The 19,249-nt window shown below is 44.8% G+C and overlaps 1 protein-coding gene across 1 annotated transcript in view; it reads right to left on the bottom strand.

The window, feature by feature from the left end:
* Positions 1 to 221: 221 nt before the first annotated feature.
* Positions 222 to 19,249, bottom strand: part of NTMT2 (N-terminal Xaa-Pro-Lys N-methyltransferase 2) — a 34,678-nt gene continuing 15,650 nt past the window's right edge. Inside the window, 3 exon segments of the mRNA XM_084851607.1 lie at positions 222 to 523; positions 4,474 to 4,723; positions 5,273 to 5,348. Of these exon segments, the coding sequence (XP_084707733.1) occupies positions 222 to 523; positions 4,474 to 4,723; positions 5,273 to 5,348 (628 nt within the window).

Here is a 19,249-nt window from a genome sequence, read left to right as displayed (position 1 = left end):
TATAGAACAGTTTAGAACTGAAGACGAGGCTGACTGACTTGAAAAGCAGGATCGTCCTTTGTGATTTGCTCTCAGGATCATTTTGAGACAGGTTGTCATTGTTACAGCAGTAGCACAGGAAGCGGTGGAAGTATTAATGGGGTTCAGAGTGCGCCATTTCTGTTTTCCTTTCCTCTCCCTTGATTCCCAGTCCTTGAGTTCCAGCCCCATTTCAGTAGCTCTTACTGCAGCATCCCATTTCTGGTACGGGTGGGACTCTTCTGCATGGCTGTCATCCAGAGAGGCACACATTGCTCTGGAATTCTTGCTCTGGCCTCTTGCTTTTGCTGCCTCAGGATGGTAAGTCCACTCTTTGCGATGAGGCTGCTGAGAATGTTCAGATCAAGGATGACACTGCTGTCCAAGGGATCCAGGACACAGCCCTCCCGGGCCACATTATCCTTCAGAATGATAATGCCATTTTCCTTCTAGCCATTCTGGCAGCGGATTAAAAACCCCAGTAAGTCTTTATCTGTCAGGTTTCCTATAGGACATAAAATAAGTCAGGATTGTATCTTTAATTAGATCAAGTGTGTTCTTATGTAAACCTTCGGTGCAAGGTATTATAGAATCATAGAATCATAGAATGGTGGGGTTGGAAGGGGCCTACAAGGCCATCGAGTCCAACTCCCTGCTCAATGCAGGAATCCAAGTCAGAGCATCCCTGACTGATGGTTGTCCAGCCTCATCTTGAACACCTCCAGTGTGGGAGAGCCCACCACCTCCCTAGGTCATTGGTTCCATTGTCGTATTGCTCTAACAGTCAGGAAGTTTCTCCTGATGTTCAGCCAGAATCTGTCTTCCTGTAACTTCAGCCCATTATTCCGTGTCCTGCACTCTGGGATGATCAAGAACAGATCCTGGCCTTCCTCTCTGTGACAACCTTTCAAGTACTTGAAGAGCGCTATCCTATCTCCCCTCAGTCTTCTCTTCTCAAGGCTAAACATGCCCAGTTCTTTTAGTCTCTCCTCATAGGGCTTTGTTTCCAGTCCCCTGATCATCTTTCTTGCCCTCCTCTGAACCCTCTCCAGTTTGTCTGCATCCTTCTTAAAGTGTGGTGCCCAGAACTGGACACAGTACTCCAGATGAGGCCTAACCAGTGCGGAGTAGAGGGGAACTAGTACTTCCCGGGATTTGGAAGCTATGCTTCTATGAATGCAGCCCAAAAGAGCATTTGCCTTTTTTGCAGCCACATCACATGGTTGGCTCATATTCAGCTTGTGATCGACAACAATTCCAAGATCCTTCTCGCTTGTAGTGTTGTTGAGCTACGTATCCCCCATCTTGTAACTGTGCATTTGGTGTCTTTTTCCTAGGTGCAGAACTTGGCATTTATCCCTATGAAATGTCATTCTGTTGTTTTCTGCCCAGCGCTCCAGTCTATCAAGATCACTTTGAATTTTGTTTCTGTCTTCCAAAGTATTAGCTATCCCGCCCAACGTTGTGTCATCTGCAAATCTGATCAGCATTCCCTGCACCTCCTCCTCCAAGTTTGCATTGCAAACTTTGTAAAATGCTGCCACAGGAGTCAGAACTGTGGACAGAGGTGGCACCAAGAAAAAAAAATGGGGGGAGGGCACAGAAAGGGGACCGTGCATTTCTAGAGGAGGAAGCTTTGTCCCACATTTTAGATTTCCAAAAGACAAACTGACCAAATGTGTGGGAGAACAGGGGGAAAACTACTTTGTTGGCTAAGGCTGTTTGCTTCCCTTGCCTACCCTCTGGGGCTGCCTATGAAGGTGGAACAAGCAATCTTTACTTAATATTGTACAACCTCCAGGTTTATTACCACTCTTCAAAGGAGATCTCTATGGAATTGCCGTTGCATTTGGCCTTGCCCAGAGATTTGGCATAGAATAGAACACAAGCTTCAAGCCTCACACGTAAAAAAGACACGATCCAGAAAAAACAGTCATGTGAGTTTAAGTCCCACTGTATGTATTTTTTCTGTGGGGATCAGGAAAATTCGTGCTTTTTAAGTATGTGGTTATACTTATGTTGTTGTAGGATCAATGTTTTGGCAATGGAAGGCCATTTGAAGGTGACTACAGGTGGTTGAATATGATGGTGTGGATGGTATTCAAAACCTGTGTGCATTTGAAGGAAATATCAACAACCAGGACCATGTCTCCTTGACAACAGAAGGACACGTGAATGGAGGAGTACTGGATTTTTTAAAAAGGAATCAGCTTTGCAGCGCTTTGGTCCATGCAGGGCTCCAAGAGGGAGTGCTCCGCACCAGTAAAAATCGCTACACAGAACATACTTCTGGGGGGTGGGGGTGGAGTGAGCATGATCTGACTGGCAGGGGTTGCTCAACCAATAAGGGAGGCTTCCCCCTGCCATGCTGCTTCCTCCCCCCTTTTGCCTTTTTCCTGAAATTTCAGATGCACCTGCATTTCAGGAGCAAGCCTCATTGAGCACAATGGGAGTTACTTCCAAGTAGACATACATACGCTTGCTCTGGGAAAAGGGGATGACGACGCAGGGATGGGAAACCAGCCCCCTTTCTAATCACAGGATCTCTATAACGAAGGTGTGAAGTAATTACTTCCTAAGGCAATAAACCAAGCCACAAGAATCGCTTTACAGTCTTCAGGGAATCAGTGCTTTAAAATCTGTATTTCAATTCAGGGGGATCTCTGTAAATTCTGATGTGCACACACCTCATTGAGCACAATGGAAGTTACTTCTGAGTAGACATTAATTGGTTTGTGCTGGGAAACACAGGGACAGGAAACACCCCTTGACCGGGGTCACGGTGAAAGGCACACCCCTGGGCAGGGCTAGCATTCCCAAGCTAAATGTGGGGGCTGGGGCACACAGCAACTATACCGGGGAGAACCCGACTCGAGGAAAAGAATCAGACTTTAAGCAGTCTCAGGAAATCCAGTTTTATCCTGATAAACTCCGGGGCGGCTGCTGGATGGCCATGACGTCATGTATCCCTAATGACCTCAACACGCAGCTGGCTCAGAGTAAATCGCTGGTGGAGACACCCCCTGCAGGAGCTGACACAGGAGTTTAGTACCCTGCTAGTGGATCTTTTCTCCCCAGATCCATGTAGCTTTTGCATTTCAGCAGTGTGCTCCACAAGTATTCCTCCACCACTAATAATTGGTCTTTAGACAGCACCCAGATTTCTCTCCTTCCACCACCCACCTGCTCCTGATTGGTCAGGCCTAATCTCTGCCTTCTATAAATTTCCCCATGTTCTCATCATAGATTTTAAAATCTGGACTGATAATTCTGTTGTCTTGAGATGAGGCTTCTTGATTCCCTCGACACAGAAGTGGCAAATGCCCACAGGACACGATGTAATGATTCAGGATTTTAACAAAGCTAAATGATTGTGAAGCACAAGCCAGTGCCACACGTTTCCCTTCAAGCAAAAGGCAAGAGCCCGTGCACTTCTAAGTTCAGTCTTGCTTCCTTTGGATTATATGCAATGTTCAAGTTTTCACACATTAAAAAATTGCCCTCCAAATGCAAATGCAGCCCATCATCATTATTTCCGCATCAGTGGCTGTGAAGGTGGCTCAGGACATTGCAGGGCCCTGCAATGTAATCCACAGTTAGTATTTACATTACAGGTGGGGCCGAAGCTGACAGAGTGGTGTACAAGATCTATACAGTGTAATATGAATGAATATCCAGACTTCCAGATGGTTGGGAGGTGGGGTGGGGAGAAATGAAGGCTGGGAGGGGGGGCTGCAAAGTGACCTGTAGCAGCAGCAGCACTGGGGGAGGGGTGACTAACACTTCCCCTGCAGACTGTTTTTCTTATCAAAATTACGCCTTCTTTCCCACTCACATGAATCTCCCTGTTTTTCCCCATTGGGTGGGAAAGCAGCTGTGTGTTTGTGGGGGAGATTTTTGATCAGGAAAAACAGACTGTGGTGTGCAGGAAGGATTGATTACCCCTCCCCTAGCACCACTGTTGATGGTGTCAATGTAAGATGGGCTCCTTCATACATTATGCTTTCAGGTGTATACCCAAGATGTTTTAGGTATACATGCAGAAATGTAAAGTGTGAAGCATGGTGCAATACAAATACACTCACCAAGAGTCACAATCAGATATCCCTCCATGATGTGTATACAGTCAGTGGCAAATCCAGGTTCATTGACACATAATGTGTGAAAATGCCTTCCTTCCTGTATCACTGATCCATTCCCAGCATCCTGATCTCACTACAAGTACTGATTGCCCTATCAGTTAAATCTTTTGGATTCTCCCTTACTAGCCCTTGTTCCTACCCAACAGACACTGGTCCTGTACCTGCTGCTTGTGATACAATGTCATTGGGTGATCTTCTTGTCCAGACACCTTAACCAGTGCATATTCTGTGTCATTTGCCAACATGGCTAATTATGTGCCTGTCATTCTCTTCCCCATTCATCTTTACATGGTGACAAAGTTATGGGACTGACCTGAAACCCACTGCATCCAGATGACATTGTATTTTCTGGGTGTTGGTGTAAATTCCTGGAGGCTGCAGCAATAGTACATGTCTACTGTTTCTCCCTGACCCCGTAAGTACCTCTGAGCTTCTGCCAGAAAACTATCTATCATGTCCACCAGCTCCACATGTTTGAACAGGGGAAGGAGGACATGTTCGCTGACCCTACCAATTCCCATGCCACAGTCAAGGGTGAGGTCAGTTCCAGCTTTACCAGGTCCCTATGGAAAGGAGGAGGAGGAGGAAGAAGGAGGAGGAGGAGGAGGAGGAACAACTTTTTACTGTTCAAACCTCTCACATATGTTACCTCAGTAATCTTTACCACTACCCTGTAAGATAGATCAACATTATCTTCATCTCATAGCTGGTGAGAAGAGGGCAAAGAAGAGAGATGATGGCTTACCTAACACCAGCTGGTGAGTTCACACCAGAGGTTTTCTGATTCATTGTCCAGGGCCAAACCACAGACATTACTTTAATAGAACTTACGTGGTTAGCTTTTCGAAAAATGATAACAGTAGGTGCAGGGGAGACTCATTCTTATTGGGATCTTAGCACGCAGGGAAGGGAGCTGCAATCCCAACAAAAATCCCACCCCCCTCCACCGTGCTGCAATTGGGTTTAGGGGGAACCTAACTGCAGCACAGTGGAATTAAGTTCCCCCTAAATGGGGGCCAGATGGATTCTTGGGTAAGTGAATCTCCTTCTTCCACCCATACATACTCCACTCGGAGTAATTGTGGGGAATGGTGATGGCGTCTCCTCCTTACCGTTGATGGCACCTGCTTGCCCACAGTGCAGGGATGGGATGCATCACAGCAGCAAAATATTTCCATATCCTTTAGACTGTATATTGGAGATGTGCAAAAACACAGACATACACTTCAGGATGCTTGTGACTCCTATAGAAATTCTGTTACCTTCCTGTGTGATTCTGATGGATATTTCATCTAAATAAGTGCTTCCAGAGTTGCTTCAGATTTCCCATTAGATGAAATTCTGTATAAGTTAAAAAAATACGTGAAGCTTTCTTCAGAAGCTTCACTGATCTTACTGAAATTCCTTTAAGATTCCTCAAATTCTGACAGATATTCTTAGCCAACGTTGCCTGGAATTTCACAACTTTACTGCAACTGTATGCAAACACTTAGGCCAAACTAGATGCGAGACAGGACAAGAGAGATGGGATGCATCGCAGTCCCAGCAGTCTCTTTTTCTTCTTTACAGCAGCCATGGAAGACTCCAGATTTGATCACAACAGCAGTGTGAGGGGAAGGGCTGCTTAACTCTTTCCTGTGGGCCATTTATCTCATCAAGATGGCCCCATTTGAGCTGCTTTCCCAGTTCCCAACCACAATGAAGAAGAGATCAGATTCATTTAAGTTTTCTTCCTGCATACAGAAAAGCAACTTGGAGAGAGATCTTCAATGGCCCATGGTGTTAGGGTTAGGCTGGGGGTGGGAAAACTGTGGCCCTCCAGATGTTGTTGGACTCCATCAGCCCCAGCCAGCATGGCCAATGGTCAGGGATGATGGGGGTTGTAGTAGCAACATTACTCCTGTTGTTCAGACCTTCTCCAGTCAAACTTGTTTAAAAACAAGACAGTCTGCCCCTCCACGTGTCTGCCACAGTGAGCAGTATCTAATTGGGTCCTTCCACGCATGGCCAGTCCTGCCAGTTCTGGTCCACACACAGAAGGCTCCGCCAGCACCTACCACTTGCACAATGCAATATCGCACTTCCGGGTCACGCCTTGAAACAAACAGAAACGCTTGTTTCTGGAAGGGGGGGTTCTGGTGACCTCCCCCCTTCCAGAAATGAGTGTTGCCGCTCATTTGGGGGCTTGCCCCCAGAAACGCAATATTGTTTCTTGTGGAAGGCCTTGCCAGCCCTGATCCACGTGTGGACCAGAATCGACGGGGCTGGCCGCACTCAGAAGGACCAAATTAGATACTCCCCTTTATGACTAGTTTGGTCCTATTGGTATGCTGCTTCCAGTGATGCTTGAGAAATTTGATCTTTGCAGATTCCTATATGAAATAACCTGACCTGCACCTCTCAAATCAGGTTAGAACGTAGTAGCTATCCACTGAATTTTGCACTACTCTGAATGTTGTGATGCAGTTCAAACATATCAAAATACATAATTAAATACATATTCTGAAAGAAAACACAAATTTAATGATATATTAATGTATGTACTAAAATAAAAATCTTGGAGAGGGGGGTGTTGTTTGTTTTGTTAACTCCCCTGGTCAGCCCAGCTCTCCTTACAGGGGAACTGACTGTCCCCTGGAACTTCCTCCTGTTTGCAGAAGTGGGGAACCATAAAATAAGAAGAGATTCCAATCAAAATGCCTTCTCTGCTGCTTCGTTATATCACAGGACTGATTAAATTAAAGCTAGAGCCTAAATCCAGCCACCGCCACAAACATGGCTGTCATCAGAGTTACATGGCTGTCATCAGAGTTACGTCAGGGCAGGGTTTGGCTCTAAATAGCTGCCCCCTAACATGACTAATAGTAGTAAATCATGTCAGTTGCCTGTATATCATCGCTCCTTGGGTTCTGCTTCAGTGATTAATTCAGCAGATTATTAAGGTCATGCAAGGGGCATGCAGATGGCGTCACTGCTATAAATATTCTAGGGGCACCTGTCATTGTAGAGAGTAACTGTAGAAAGAGCTCAGTGGGCACCCTGTCCCTTCTGACTTTGCTCTGCTGATTGTACTGTCCCCAATGTAAACATACCACACAATTTATTTGACTTTTTACAAGAGAGTGCTTAGTTCTCATGCATAAGCCACGGGAGAAGCTGTCAAACCCTGTGGTACATAATAAGAGGTTCCTGCCTCACAAGTAACAAAGGTTAACATGACAGCCAATTTGAATATTGTTGCCTTTAAGCCATGCTCCCATTTTAGAAATGTGCAGGGTTTCTAACAGAAAAGGAACAAGCCATTTAGACTACTACAGTGGGAATGGGATATTTTCTGTTGTCTGTTGACCGAGAACTTTTCTACACTGTTAATTGCTATATCTACTTCCAGTTTCATCACAGAATTGAGATCCAAGAAGAACCACCAATTTTCCTTTGGGGGCAGGGAAGAGCATCAATTTCCATTACCTCATACTGAAGAAGATTAATATGAATGAGGAATAATTTATCTTATATCTACTGCACTCCTGCTCAGTCAGACAACAAAAACGTCACCAAAGTGATTATCCTGTACAGTGATGAGAAAGTCATTGCTATTCCATTCCCAGTGTAGTAGTTTAAATGGCTTGTTCCTTTTCATTTAGAAACCCTGCAAACATCTAAAACGGGAGCATGGCTTAAAGGCAACAATATTTAAACTGGCTGTCATGTTAACCTTTGTTACTTTTGAGGCAGGAACCTCTTATTATGTACCACAGGGTTTGACAGCTTCTCCCATGGCTTATGCATGTGAACTAAGCACTCTCTTGTAAAAAGTCAAATAAATTGTGTGGTATGTTTACATTGGGGACAGTACAATCAGCAGAGCAAAGTCATTAGTATCTCAATACAACGAGCAATCCCCTTCATGGATCACTGCCTTGTTGTGGCGAAGGGGCTTGCGTAACTCAGTGAAGCCATAAGCTATGCTGTGCAGGGCCACCCAAGACGGACAGGTCATGGCAGAGAGTTCTGACAAAATGTGGTCCACTGGAGAAGGAAATGGCAACCCACTCCAGTATTCTTGCCAAGAAAACCCCATGGAACGTATCACAAGGCTAAAAGATATGACGCCGGAAGATGAGACCCTCAGGTCGGAAGGTGTCCAATATACTACTGGGAAAGAGCAGAGGGTATTTCCAAGTAGCGCCAGAAAGAGTGAAGCGGCTGGGCCAAAGCCGAAAGGACACTCAGCTGTGGATGTGTCTGGTGGTGAAAAGACAGTCCGATGCTGTAAAGAACAATATTGTTTAGGAACCTGGAATGTCAGATCAATGAATCAAGGTAAGCTGGAGGTGGTCAAACATGAGATGGCAAGATTGAACATTGACATCTTGGGAATCAGCGAACTAAAATGGATAAAAATGGGCAAATTTAATTCAGGTGACCATTATATCTACGACTGTGGGCAAGAATCCCTTAGAAGAAATGCAGTAGCACTCATAGTCAACAAAAGGGTGGGAAAAGCAGTACTGAGGTACAATCTCAAAAACGACAGAATGATCTCAGTACGAATCCAAGACAAACCATTCAGCATCACAGTAATTCAAATATATGCCCCAGCCACTGATGCTGAAGAAGCTGAGGTTGATCGGTTCTATGAAGACCTACCATACCTTCTAGAACTAATGCCAAAAAAAGATGTCCTTTTCATCATAGGGGATTGGAATGCCAAAGTAGGAAGTCATGAAATCACCGGGATAACAGGCAAGCATGGCCTTGGTGTACAAAATGAAGCAGGACAAAGGCTAATAGAGTTTTGCCAAGAGAACACGCTGATCATAGCAAACATTCTTTTCCAACAGCACAAGAGGCGACTCTAGACATGGACATCACCAGATGGTCAATATCGAAATCAGATGGATTATGTCCTTTGCAGCCAAAGATGGAGAAGCTCTATACGGTCAGTAAAAACAAGTCCTGGACCTGACTGTGGCTCAGATCATGAGCTTCTTATTGCAAAATTTCAGCTTAAATTGAAGAACGTAGGGAAAATCACTAATCCATTGAGGTATGACCTAAATCATATCCCTTATGAATATACAGTGGAGGTGAGGAATAGATTTAAGGGATTAGACCTGATACAGTGTCTGAGGAACTATGGATGGAGGTCCGTAACATTGTTCAGGAGGCAGCAACTAAATCCATCCCAAAGAAAAAGAAATGCAAGAAAGCAAAGTGGCTGTCTGATGAGGCTTTACAAGTAGCTGAGGAAAGAAGGGAAGTGAAAAGCAAGGGAGAAAGGGGAAGATATATCCAGCTGAATGCAGAGTTCCAGAGAATAGCAAGGAGAGACAAGAAGGCCTTCTTAAATGAACAATGCAAGGAAATCGAGGAAAACAACAGAATGGGAAAGACTAGAGATCTCTTCAAGAAAATCGGAGATCTCAAGGGAACGTTTTGTGCAAAGATGGGCATGATAAAGGACAAAGAAGGCAGGGACCTAACAGAAGCAGATGAGATTAAGAAGAGGTGGAAAGAATACACAGAAGAACTATACAGGAAAGATCTGAATGTCCCTGATAGCCATGATAGTGCAGTCACTGAACTTGAGCCGGACATCCTCGAGAGTGAAGTCAAGTGGGCCTTAGGAAGCATTAGTAACAACAAAGCTAGCGGAGATGACAGTATTCCAGCTGAGCTATTTAAAATCCTAAAAGATGATGCTGTTGAAGTGCTGCACTCAATATGCCAACAAATTTGGAACACTCAACAGTGACCACAAGACTGGAAAAGGGCAGTTTACATTCCAGTTCCAAAGACGTGCAATGCCAAAGAGTGCTCAAACTTCCGTACAATTGCACTCATTTTACATGCCAGCAAGGTGATGCTCAAAATCCTACAAGCTAGGCTTCAGCAGTATGTGAACTGAGAACTACCGGAAGTACAAGCTGGGTTTCGAAGAGGCAGAGGAACTAGAGATCAAATCACCAACTTTCGATGGATCATGGAGAAAGCAAGAGAATTCCAGAAAAACGTCTATTTCTGCTTCATTGACTATGCTAAAGCCTTTGATTGTGTGGATCACAACAAACTGTGGCAAATTCTGAAAGAGATGGGGGTACCAGACCACCTTACCTGTCTCCTGAGAAACCTGTATGAGGGTCAAGAAGCAACAGTAAGAACCAGACATGGAACAACCGATTGGTTCAAAATTGGGAAAGGAGTACAACAAGGCTGCATATTGTCGCCCTGCTTATTTAACTTGTATGCAGAGTACATCATGAGAAACGCCGGGTTGGATGAATCACAGGTCGGAATTAAGATTGCCGGGAGAATGTCAACAACCTCAGATACGCAGATGATACCACCCTAATGGCAGAAAGCGAAGAGGATCTAAAGAGCCTCTTGTTGAGGGTGAAAAAGGAGAGTGCAAAAGCTAGTTTGAAACTCAACATTAAAAAAACGAAGATCATGGCATCTGGCCCCATCACTTCCTGGCATATGGAAGGGGAAGAAATGGAAGCAGTGACAGATTTTATTTTCTTGGGCTCCAGGATCACCACAGATGGTGACTGTAGCCATGAAATTAAAAGACGCTTGCTCCTTGGGAGGAAAGCTATGGCAAACCTAGATAGCATAGTAAGAAGCAGAGACATCACCTTGCTGACAAAGGTCCGTATAATCAAAGCTATGGTTTTCCCAGTAGTAATGTATGGATGTGAGAGCTGGACTATAAGGAAGGCTGCGTGCCAAAGAATGGATGCCTTTGAACTGTGGTGCTGGAGAAGACTCTTACGAGTCCCCTGGACTGCAAGGAGGTCAAATCAGTCCATCCTAAAGGAAATCAACCCTGACTGCTCATTGGAAGGACAGAGACGGAAGCTGAAGCTCCAATATTTTGGCCACCTAATGCGAAGAGAAAAGTCATTGGAAAAGACCCTGATGCTGGGAAAGACTGAAGGCAAAAGGAGAAGGGGACAGCAGAGGATGAGATGGCTAGATAGCATCACTGATGCAATGAATATGAACTTGAGCACGCTCCGGTAGAGAGCGGAGGACAGGCCTGGCGTGCTATGGTCCATGGGGTCACGAAGAGTCGGACACGACTTAACGACTGAACAACAACAACAACCAGCAATACAAACTGATAATATATTTGGAACAGTTGGTTTAAATGAGTTTACCAAAGTTCAAGTTATACAATACTCTGTTGGGTAGAATGGAAAGGAAACACATTCCCAAATATATAGGGAACAAGGTTTTCTACAAGTACAACAATATATGCCGCCCAATCCAGTGTCCCATTTTGTTCAACTGGGCTTCCAGGTAAGCATGCATAAGATTTTAGCTGTGCAATGCAATCCTAAACAAATTTACTCAGACGTTCACACCACTGAGTGCAATGGGACTTACTTCCAAGTAAAACTGCTTGATTACTTACACATTTACTTAGGAGTTAACCGTATTGGACACCAAGGCGCTTAATAACATGCATACGACTGGGCTGTCACTTTAGAGAGATAGCAGCCCATTTACAAATTTCATACATATAATATGGTTCATGCTCCAGCTGGAGAATACAGATGGCTGTTATGACAAAAGATGCTCAGCCTGTTGTATTCCACCACATTTAGAATTTAATTCTCTACCATATATTTTAAACATATCCTTTGGCAGTATAAGAGGACTGCAAAATTTCCACCAGAAACTTCCACTTCCCTGGATCCCATTCATTCAGGGTAGCTCGTCATGTTCTTCTGGAACCTTATGCCAGGTTCCAGAAATAGATAGGACACCTTTGCCATTAAGGAAGTAGTCTTTCATCATTCCTGGTGCTTTGGAAATGGGTTCATGTTACTGTGCAAGAGCCTATCGATAGATGTCACACATTTCAGAGAGGCTGACAGTTTTAGAGACAGGACTTTACAAAAACAGAGGTAGCTCACACATGGACCTGACACGCAGGTTGTACAAGGTAAAGGACATGGGAGTCTGCTTCACATGCCCTCCCTCATCTTGCAAAGAACCTTGACAATAATACTAAGCATTCATGTAGCACATTCTAATCTTCAAAGCACTTCACATTCATTATTTTGCTGTAAACTTTACGAGACCAGTAAGGATGGTGAGAATCATTAGTCCCATTTTGCAGGTGAGGGTAGCTAATAGGGTAGGTAGCTAGTAGCTAAAACCCCCCACTTTGCTTCAGGTGCTGCTTTGGACCCCCCTAATCAGCCCTGCTTTGACTTGGACCAATTCAGAGCCCCTTCAATTCGATTTGGCTCTGGATCCAAAGTGAGATTAGGATATCTGATCACTCGGTTTGGGCGTTTTCCCATTGACTTGCATGAGAAAACACACATGGCCATACCTTTTTCAGTTTTCATGATAAATACATGAAACTTGGTAGCCTCTCTGCTGACATGGAGTGGATCCCACCTGCCAAATTTCAGACAGTTTGGCCCACTATTGTTTGTGCTACATGCAGCTGAAATTTGCATTTTCCCACAAAAACCCTCGAAGCAAAGAGCTATACCTCTCAGCCTGGCTCCGCCTCCTCCTCCTGTCTGCTCGGTTGTCTATGGCTGTGTTTCCACGACCATGGAAGGAGAAGCTGAAAGAGGAGTACTGGGTTTTTAAAAAGGAATCAGCTTTGCTCCAGTGTGCTCCATGCAGGGCTCCACAAGCAGGTTCTTCGGAGCAGTAAAAATCGCTTCACAGAACATACTTCCAGGTGGGGTTGGGGGTTGGAGTGAATGTCACCTGACTGGCAGGGGCTGCTCAACCAATAAGAGAGGCTCCCCCATTTCCCCTGAAGGTCCAGATGCACCTGCATTTCAGGAGCAAGCCTCATTGAGCACAATAGGAGTTACTTCTGAGTAGACACACACATGCTTGTGCTGGGAAAGAGCAGTAAACACAAAGGGGACTGCGTAAAATGAGGATATGATACATAAAATCAAAAGGGGATCCTCATGATTTCATATGATTTTTATAGGGGAGGCCCACAAAACCACCATCCAATCAGAAAGCACACCTGCCTCCATGGACTGAACCAGAAAAATCAAAGATCCTCCACTCATGGGTGCAGCCGTGGCTCAAAAACATGGATCCTTGGCAGGAATCCTCATGATTTCCTATGATTTTTGCAGATCAAATCCCCCAAGCCACCATCCAATCATAGCACATCTGCCTCCACAGACTGAACCAGAAAAAATCATGGATCTGCCACTCATGGGTACAGCCACGGTGGGAAAAATTGGATTTGAGGCAGGGATCCTCATGATTTTTACAAGAAAGATACTCCCAAACACCATCATATCACAGAGCACATCTATGCCCACGGACTGAGTGACAAAAAACATAGATTTTGGGGCTTCATAGCACCATCATGTTATAAAGGCATGGATAAGATGCCCAATTCAATATGGATGCTCTGAATTTTTACATTGGGCCCCCACTGCCCCCCCATCAAAGCACAGAACTTATCTTGTCCACGTATGCATTGCACACTAAGAATCCTAGATCTGCTGCTTCTCAGCAGATCCCAGATCTTCTGTTTCACCTCCAATGGTGTGAAAAATCATATGCTGGGTTACATTCAGCCCTGATTTGGCAAGTAGAGTTTCCATTCACCAAAGCTCCTTGCCCCCCCCTCCTCCCTTCCCCGCTCCCTCCTCCTCAACCCTTCACTGACCTTTCTGAAGTTGGCACCAGGCTGTCTGGGTTGCTCAGAACAAATCACTGAGTCAGACGAGGCGCTTTGTACACAAGCTGCTTCACTCTGGAATGCCTCATTGCTATTCTGCTCCACTTAGTATCATGTGGAGGCACCTCCAAAGCCGTCTGCTTCGACTCGTTATTTGGGCTTCGGACCGAAGCAGTACACACCCTAGAAGCTAAGCTGAGAGAGTATGGTTGGCCTAATCAACAAGGGCTTCCTGACTCAAGTGTGCTCTACCCACTTACCTGGAGTAAGCCCCATTGGTCTCATTGGAACTAACTTCTCAGTAGACATGCACAGGATTGCACTGTTAGTTACTTTTAGCACAATCCTATATGTGTCTATTCAGAAGTAAAGCCCACTGAGTTCAGTGAAGTTTACTCCCAGGTAAGTGGGTAGAAGACTGTAGCCTTAGCCACCCTACTACACCACTTCTTATTTTGAACATGAACTGGAACCTACAAGGAGTATCAAATGCTGCCTGTGTACCAGTGCGATCCATCACTTGCGCAACAGGAAACACTCTTTTCTGGAATGGAGCAGGTCAACAGAGCTAGCAGAAGGGAGCTTCGCTGAACAGTCCTGTTCCAGAAATGAGCTGTTCCCAATAGCATCATGGTCATGCTAGCTGTGGGTCCTGCTGGCACAACAAAAACTGCAGAGCCGCAGTGGCAGCATTGGATACTGCCCTATGTGTGCAGAATTGTAGATAAGCAGGCCCCACTCCTTCATCCACCATGAAAACAGGGGTGGAAGGACTTGTATGCATGAGGCTTACTTGGAGAGGTGTTTATGCACCCATTTTGCACTGGAGGTTCTCTGCAAGGTGGGGAAGGATGCATGAACCCCATGCTTGCTCCTTTGTTCTGCTGTAGGTACAACCAAAACAACACATCATGGGAACAATCAAAATGCAATAAACAAAAAACAGAATGAGAAATTATTACCTTTTTGTTCTATCAGCAACAATAAAATGTGACTGTTTTGAAACTAACAAGGAACAGCTTGCTCTGCTCTGAAAGCTCAAATCCACACTGAGCATATGAGTAAGTAGAAAGGATTAAGTACCACTTGAGAGCCGTTTAAGATAACCAAACAGCCCTGAAGTGGAATTTGTTACATGTAATCCATCTTCTGGCTCGGAGCCCATTGAGGAGTTACAAACCTTTACAACTAATCTATATATTCCTGATTAATAGTGTAGGTTAGGCAAAGAATTGTTATCATCTGTGAAAATATTTATTCTCTTCAAGCAACTGACCTTTTTATATATTGCTGCCACTGGGCATAGGCCTGCCGGGGGTGGGCAAAGGGGGCAGTTTGCCCCGGGGCCCTGTGCAGCAGGGGTCCCCCCTGGACAAGCGTTATTTTGTTTTAAGAAACTGCGAGCCATTCACATGAGCCAAGGCAAGGACAGCATTTTTTTTAATTTTGAAAAACATGCTCACACATGCTCAGAATGTTCCTGCTGCTCCAGAGCCTTTCCCTGGACCAAAAAGGCTTTGGAGTCTGCCTGCCGCCCAGCGCCAAGCCATGCTAGCCCCACTAATTAAGAGGGGAAGCACCACAAAAATAAAAGATTTTGGAGGACAGCATTGGAGGGGTGGCACACAGAGGAAGGAGGCTGGCTGATTGACTGGCTGGTAAATGGAGTAGGTGGCTGGCTGGCCAGTCAGTGGCCAATCAGAGCCACTTGTGGGTGTGTTGGGCAGTCCAAGCCCAGTTGAATGGAGTGGGTGGAGTGACTGAGGCACAGTGGGCTCCTTCACACGGCACTTTTATCCTGCTATTGAGATTGCTCACTCATGAAAGTTTGTGGGCCCTTTAAATGACGTCGTGAACCTCCAGAGTGTCTCTCCAGTGTGTCTCTCGCACTAAATGACCTGTATTCCATTTTTAAATGGATCACAATAAGCTATCAAACTACCCCACTTGTGTTCAGCTTGAGTTCCCTCTGTGAAGAGGAAAAGCGGCAAGAAGAGCAGCGAGATCAATGAAAGATAATGGAAGACTCAGATACAGAGAGAAGGAGAGGAGAGGGGAGGGGTGAAAAAGGGAGTCGTCGTGATCCTGCATTTAAAATGGAAGCAGAAAGTCCTGTTCTGAATGCAGGATTTTAGGCTGGTGTAGAGATACTCTGAATCCGCTTTATTTCCACTCTACCCTTCTTCACGTGTAGAAAGGGCTGGGGGATTGGGGGAGAAAGAGAGAGCAGACCAGACCAGACCAGACCATCACTGTTTTTTAATATATATTTATACTGGTATGCTCTTTATTTAAACATCTTTCCAGTTCCTGTTTTGGGTGTCTGGAGAAATTTGTAGGTGGTGCTGGGTTGTGAAATGCAATAAAAATCTTTGTTCCCATCTTGTTTACACCACCTCCCCCCTCGCCCCACCCCCAACTGGGAAAAATAGTTATGTGGCCTCTGCCAGAAATTGCTTTCTCTGTGCTGCTATTCTGGATAAATTGGGGTGGGGAATGGGGTGGGGGTGGAGGCTGAACTGCTTTTAAATTGGGGGTGTTTTTGTCCTCCCTTATGCTTACCTTAAGTAATGAATTGTGGCCCATGCCTGGCCCCCATTTTGTGGTGCTTTACAATGCTTCTCAGTCTGCTTTTTTTTACCCTTTCCTTTCTTTTGGTGGTGGAAAGTAATGCCTTAGAACACACAATTCTGGCTATATTCCTCCTGTTTTCTATTTGCTTGTCAAAATTATTGTCATGATTATGTAACCCATACTCAGCATTGACTTCAATTGCCTGCTGCCTCAGTTTCCCTGTGTGTCAAATGTGTGTTCCCCTCCCCCTTCTTCCAATCATTGATAAGTTGCCTTAGAACACATATTCCTGGCTAAATTCCTCCTTTTTCTGCTTGCTGGGCCACACTTTTAAAAAAGCCTGTGATTATCTATACCAAATATTCAAGGGCAACTTTTCAATCACTTCTTCCTATAATGGTCACCCATTATAACAGAACTTCTGGTCATAATCCTTACTCCACATTGGCTGGTTATGTGGTGTACCTCGTCGGCCTTCTTTCAATTGTATGCATTTTCACTCTGAAGTCACAATTAGTGTAAAGGCTCTTGCTCTCTTGACTGTGCATAGCATTACAGTGGTACAGGGCATAGTAAAACTATCAGCTCATGTTGTTTTGTATTAATATTGCATTCTGTTCCAGGCGTCTGACAAAAACAAGTTGAGGAAGCAGCTCAGAACTTGGTTGTGGAATACTTCCTGGCAGTGGTTACTTACTATGCCTCTGAAAGCCCTGTGTGCATAGTTCTTCTAGGAGTAGTGAATGGAGGATAGGGGTAGCTGCAAGGGGAGGAGGAGGAGGCCATACACCTTTTCCCCCAGCAGTTTTAACTAAATGATAAATAGTACATTTTTAACCATTTTTTTCACCAAAATTTCCTTTAAAAATTGTCAGTTTGTAAGGGATAAACAGCATATATTGAAATGTGAAAATACTCGGTCCAGCAACACGGGATGCTGCTCTCCAAACCCACTTTAACATTAGATCCGAAATATTTTTGATTACCTATTAGAGAGATTAAACGTACTCATAATTAGTTATTAGGTACAAATATTTTGATACTTACTTTTTAATTATGTAGGTATTTATATTTATACTATAGTTATTTGAGAAGCTGGAACTTTTTAATGGGATTTATGGTCTTTCAATTATATATAATTTCAAAGCGATTGTGATTTTTGTGTGAGACAGGGGCCCCACGAAAATTCCATTGCCCTGGGCCCCCAGATTCCTCTGAGCAATCCACTGAGCAATCCACTGAAAAGTTACCTTGCACAAGCGCTATTGGAAAGAGGGCTAGTCTAGGCATTCAAAAGCAGACCAGGGGTGGGAGCATCTTAAAAGCAGCGTGGAGAAGGTGCAGTTTTGAGGAAAAAAGCACCAGGTAGGGGAAGAATGCTTCAGCCTTCCCAGCCCTCTGCTTCTTCTCTGCATTCCTCTCCCCCAGGTGTTTTCCTTCCCAGTTTTGACAAAGATATGTCTAGAATCACCACCATGGGAATACTGGCTGGCTGGGGAGAGGAGTTCAGAAAACAAGCAGTGGCCAGTGGGAATGGTAAGGAACACCTCCTCTGCCGACTGCTTCCCTCTTCCAAATGGGACCACATCAGTTTTTTTTTATCCCACAGCTTTACTGGCGCTTCTGCTTCCGAATTCTTTGCGGGATTAAGATGCGCTCCTTCACACACACATTCCCCCCCCCCCCGGAGGATTGGCTTTCTCTGCAAGTTCTATACGTTTCATTATACAGCCATTAGATGGTGCTGTTGTTATAGCACCACTTCCTCTTTACATGGAAAAATTCAAATAATTTATTTTTATTACCTCATATCTTCATTTCAAATAAAGCCACAGAATTTGTCAGAAAGCATGGGAGAGGCGCTGGACATTGACGATGTCACGTGAAGGACCTGCAAACCTCTGTGAGTAACCCATCTCAATTGTGGGATAAAAGACCAATGTGGAGAAGCCCTTAGGCCCCCAGGCACAGGTCTGCTGCTAAATATCTAGTTTGGCCCTGAATAAAGTGGAACCATCATCTTTTGGGGCCATTTGTTTTCATTTCACTCAGGATTGTGCAGCAGAATGTTCCAGTAAATCATGCTCATATTCTATTAGTTATCACAGAGAGTTATGTTACTGTTTTATTGGTAATAGGAATGACTGCAGGAATCAGCAGGCCTCAAACACAACTGTTCTTTATTCAGCGTACACAAAACTGAAGAATTTAGCAGAAGCTCCACCAGCTGTTGCTGCTCCCAATTTTACAGGAGCTGCCAAGGTTCAAAAACAATAACTAACCGACAGTACTACTAGAATACATAACATTCCTTTCCCCTTAGCTATCATAGTCTTTCAACCAACAAGGAGGTACCCTTTCACGGCACAGTCTCTGCACTCGATTAATAGGTGTTGCTTGCTCAGATGGCTTTCTCTCAATAACTGCTGTAGGTAAGGAAGGAATAGTGCTCCCATTGCATAGTGGCTCTGGCACTTCAACAGGCAGTGAGAGAAACACATCAGTTCCAGATAGATCAGCAGCAGCTACCTCTGCTGGTGACATCCCACTCTGGCCAGAACGCCTTCTCAATTGGTCAACATGGCAATGCCACACTGACCCATCTGCACTCTGGACCTTGTATGATACAGGTCCAGTGACCTCAGTGATAGAGGAAAGAACCCACCTTGGTCCAGCACCATAGTTCCTAGCAGACACCTGGGCGGTGTCTCCACAAGCTATTTACTGCAAGTTTGCTGCGTTTGGAGGTCGTTCATCATTGACATCACGGCCATCTTGCAGCCATCCTGGAGATTTTCGTGGAAAAACCAGTTTTTCTGAGACT

The sequence above is a fragment of the Heloderma suspectum genome, chromosome 4 (genome assembly GCF_057233095.1).
Source record: "Heloderma suspectum isolate Gila_16-S chromosome 4, 16-S_ref, whole genome shotgun sequence".
NCBI classification, from domain to species: Eukaryota; Metazoa; Chordata; class Lepidosauria; order Squamata; family Helodermatidae; genus Heloderma; species Heloderma suspectum.
Note: the sequence above shows the minus strand (reverse complement) of the source record. Positions and strands in the feature narration are given on the sequence as shown.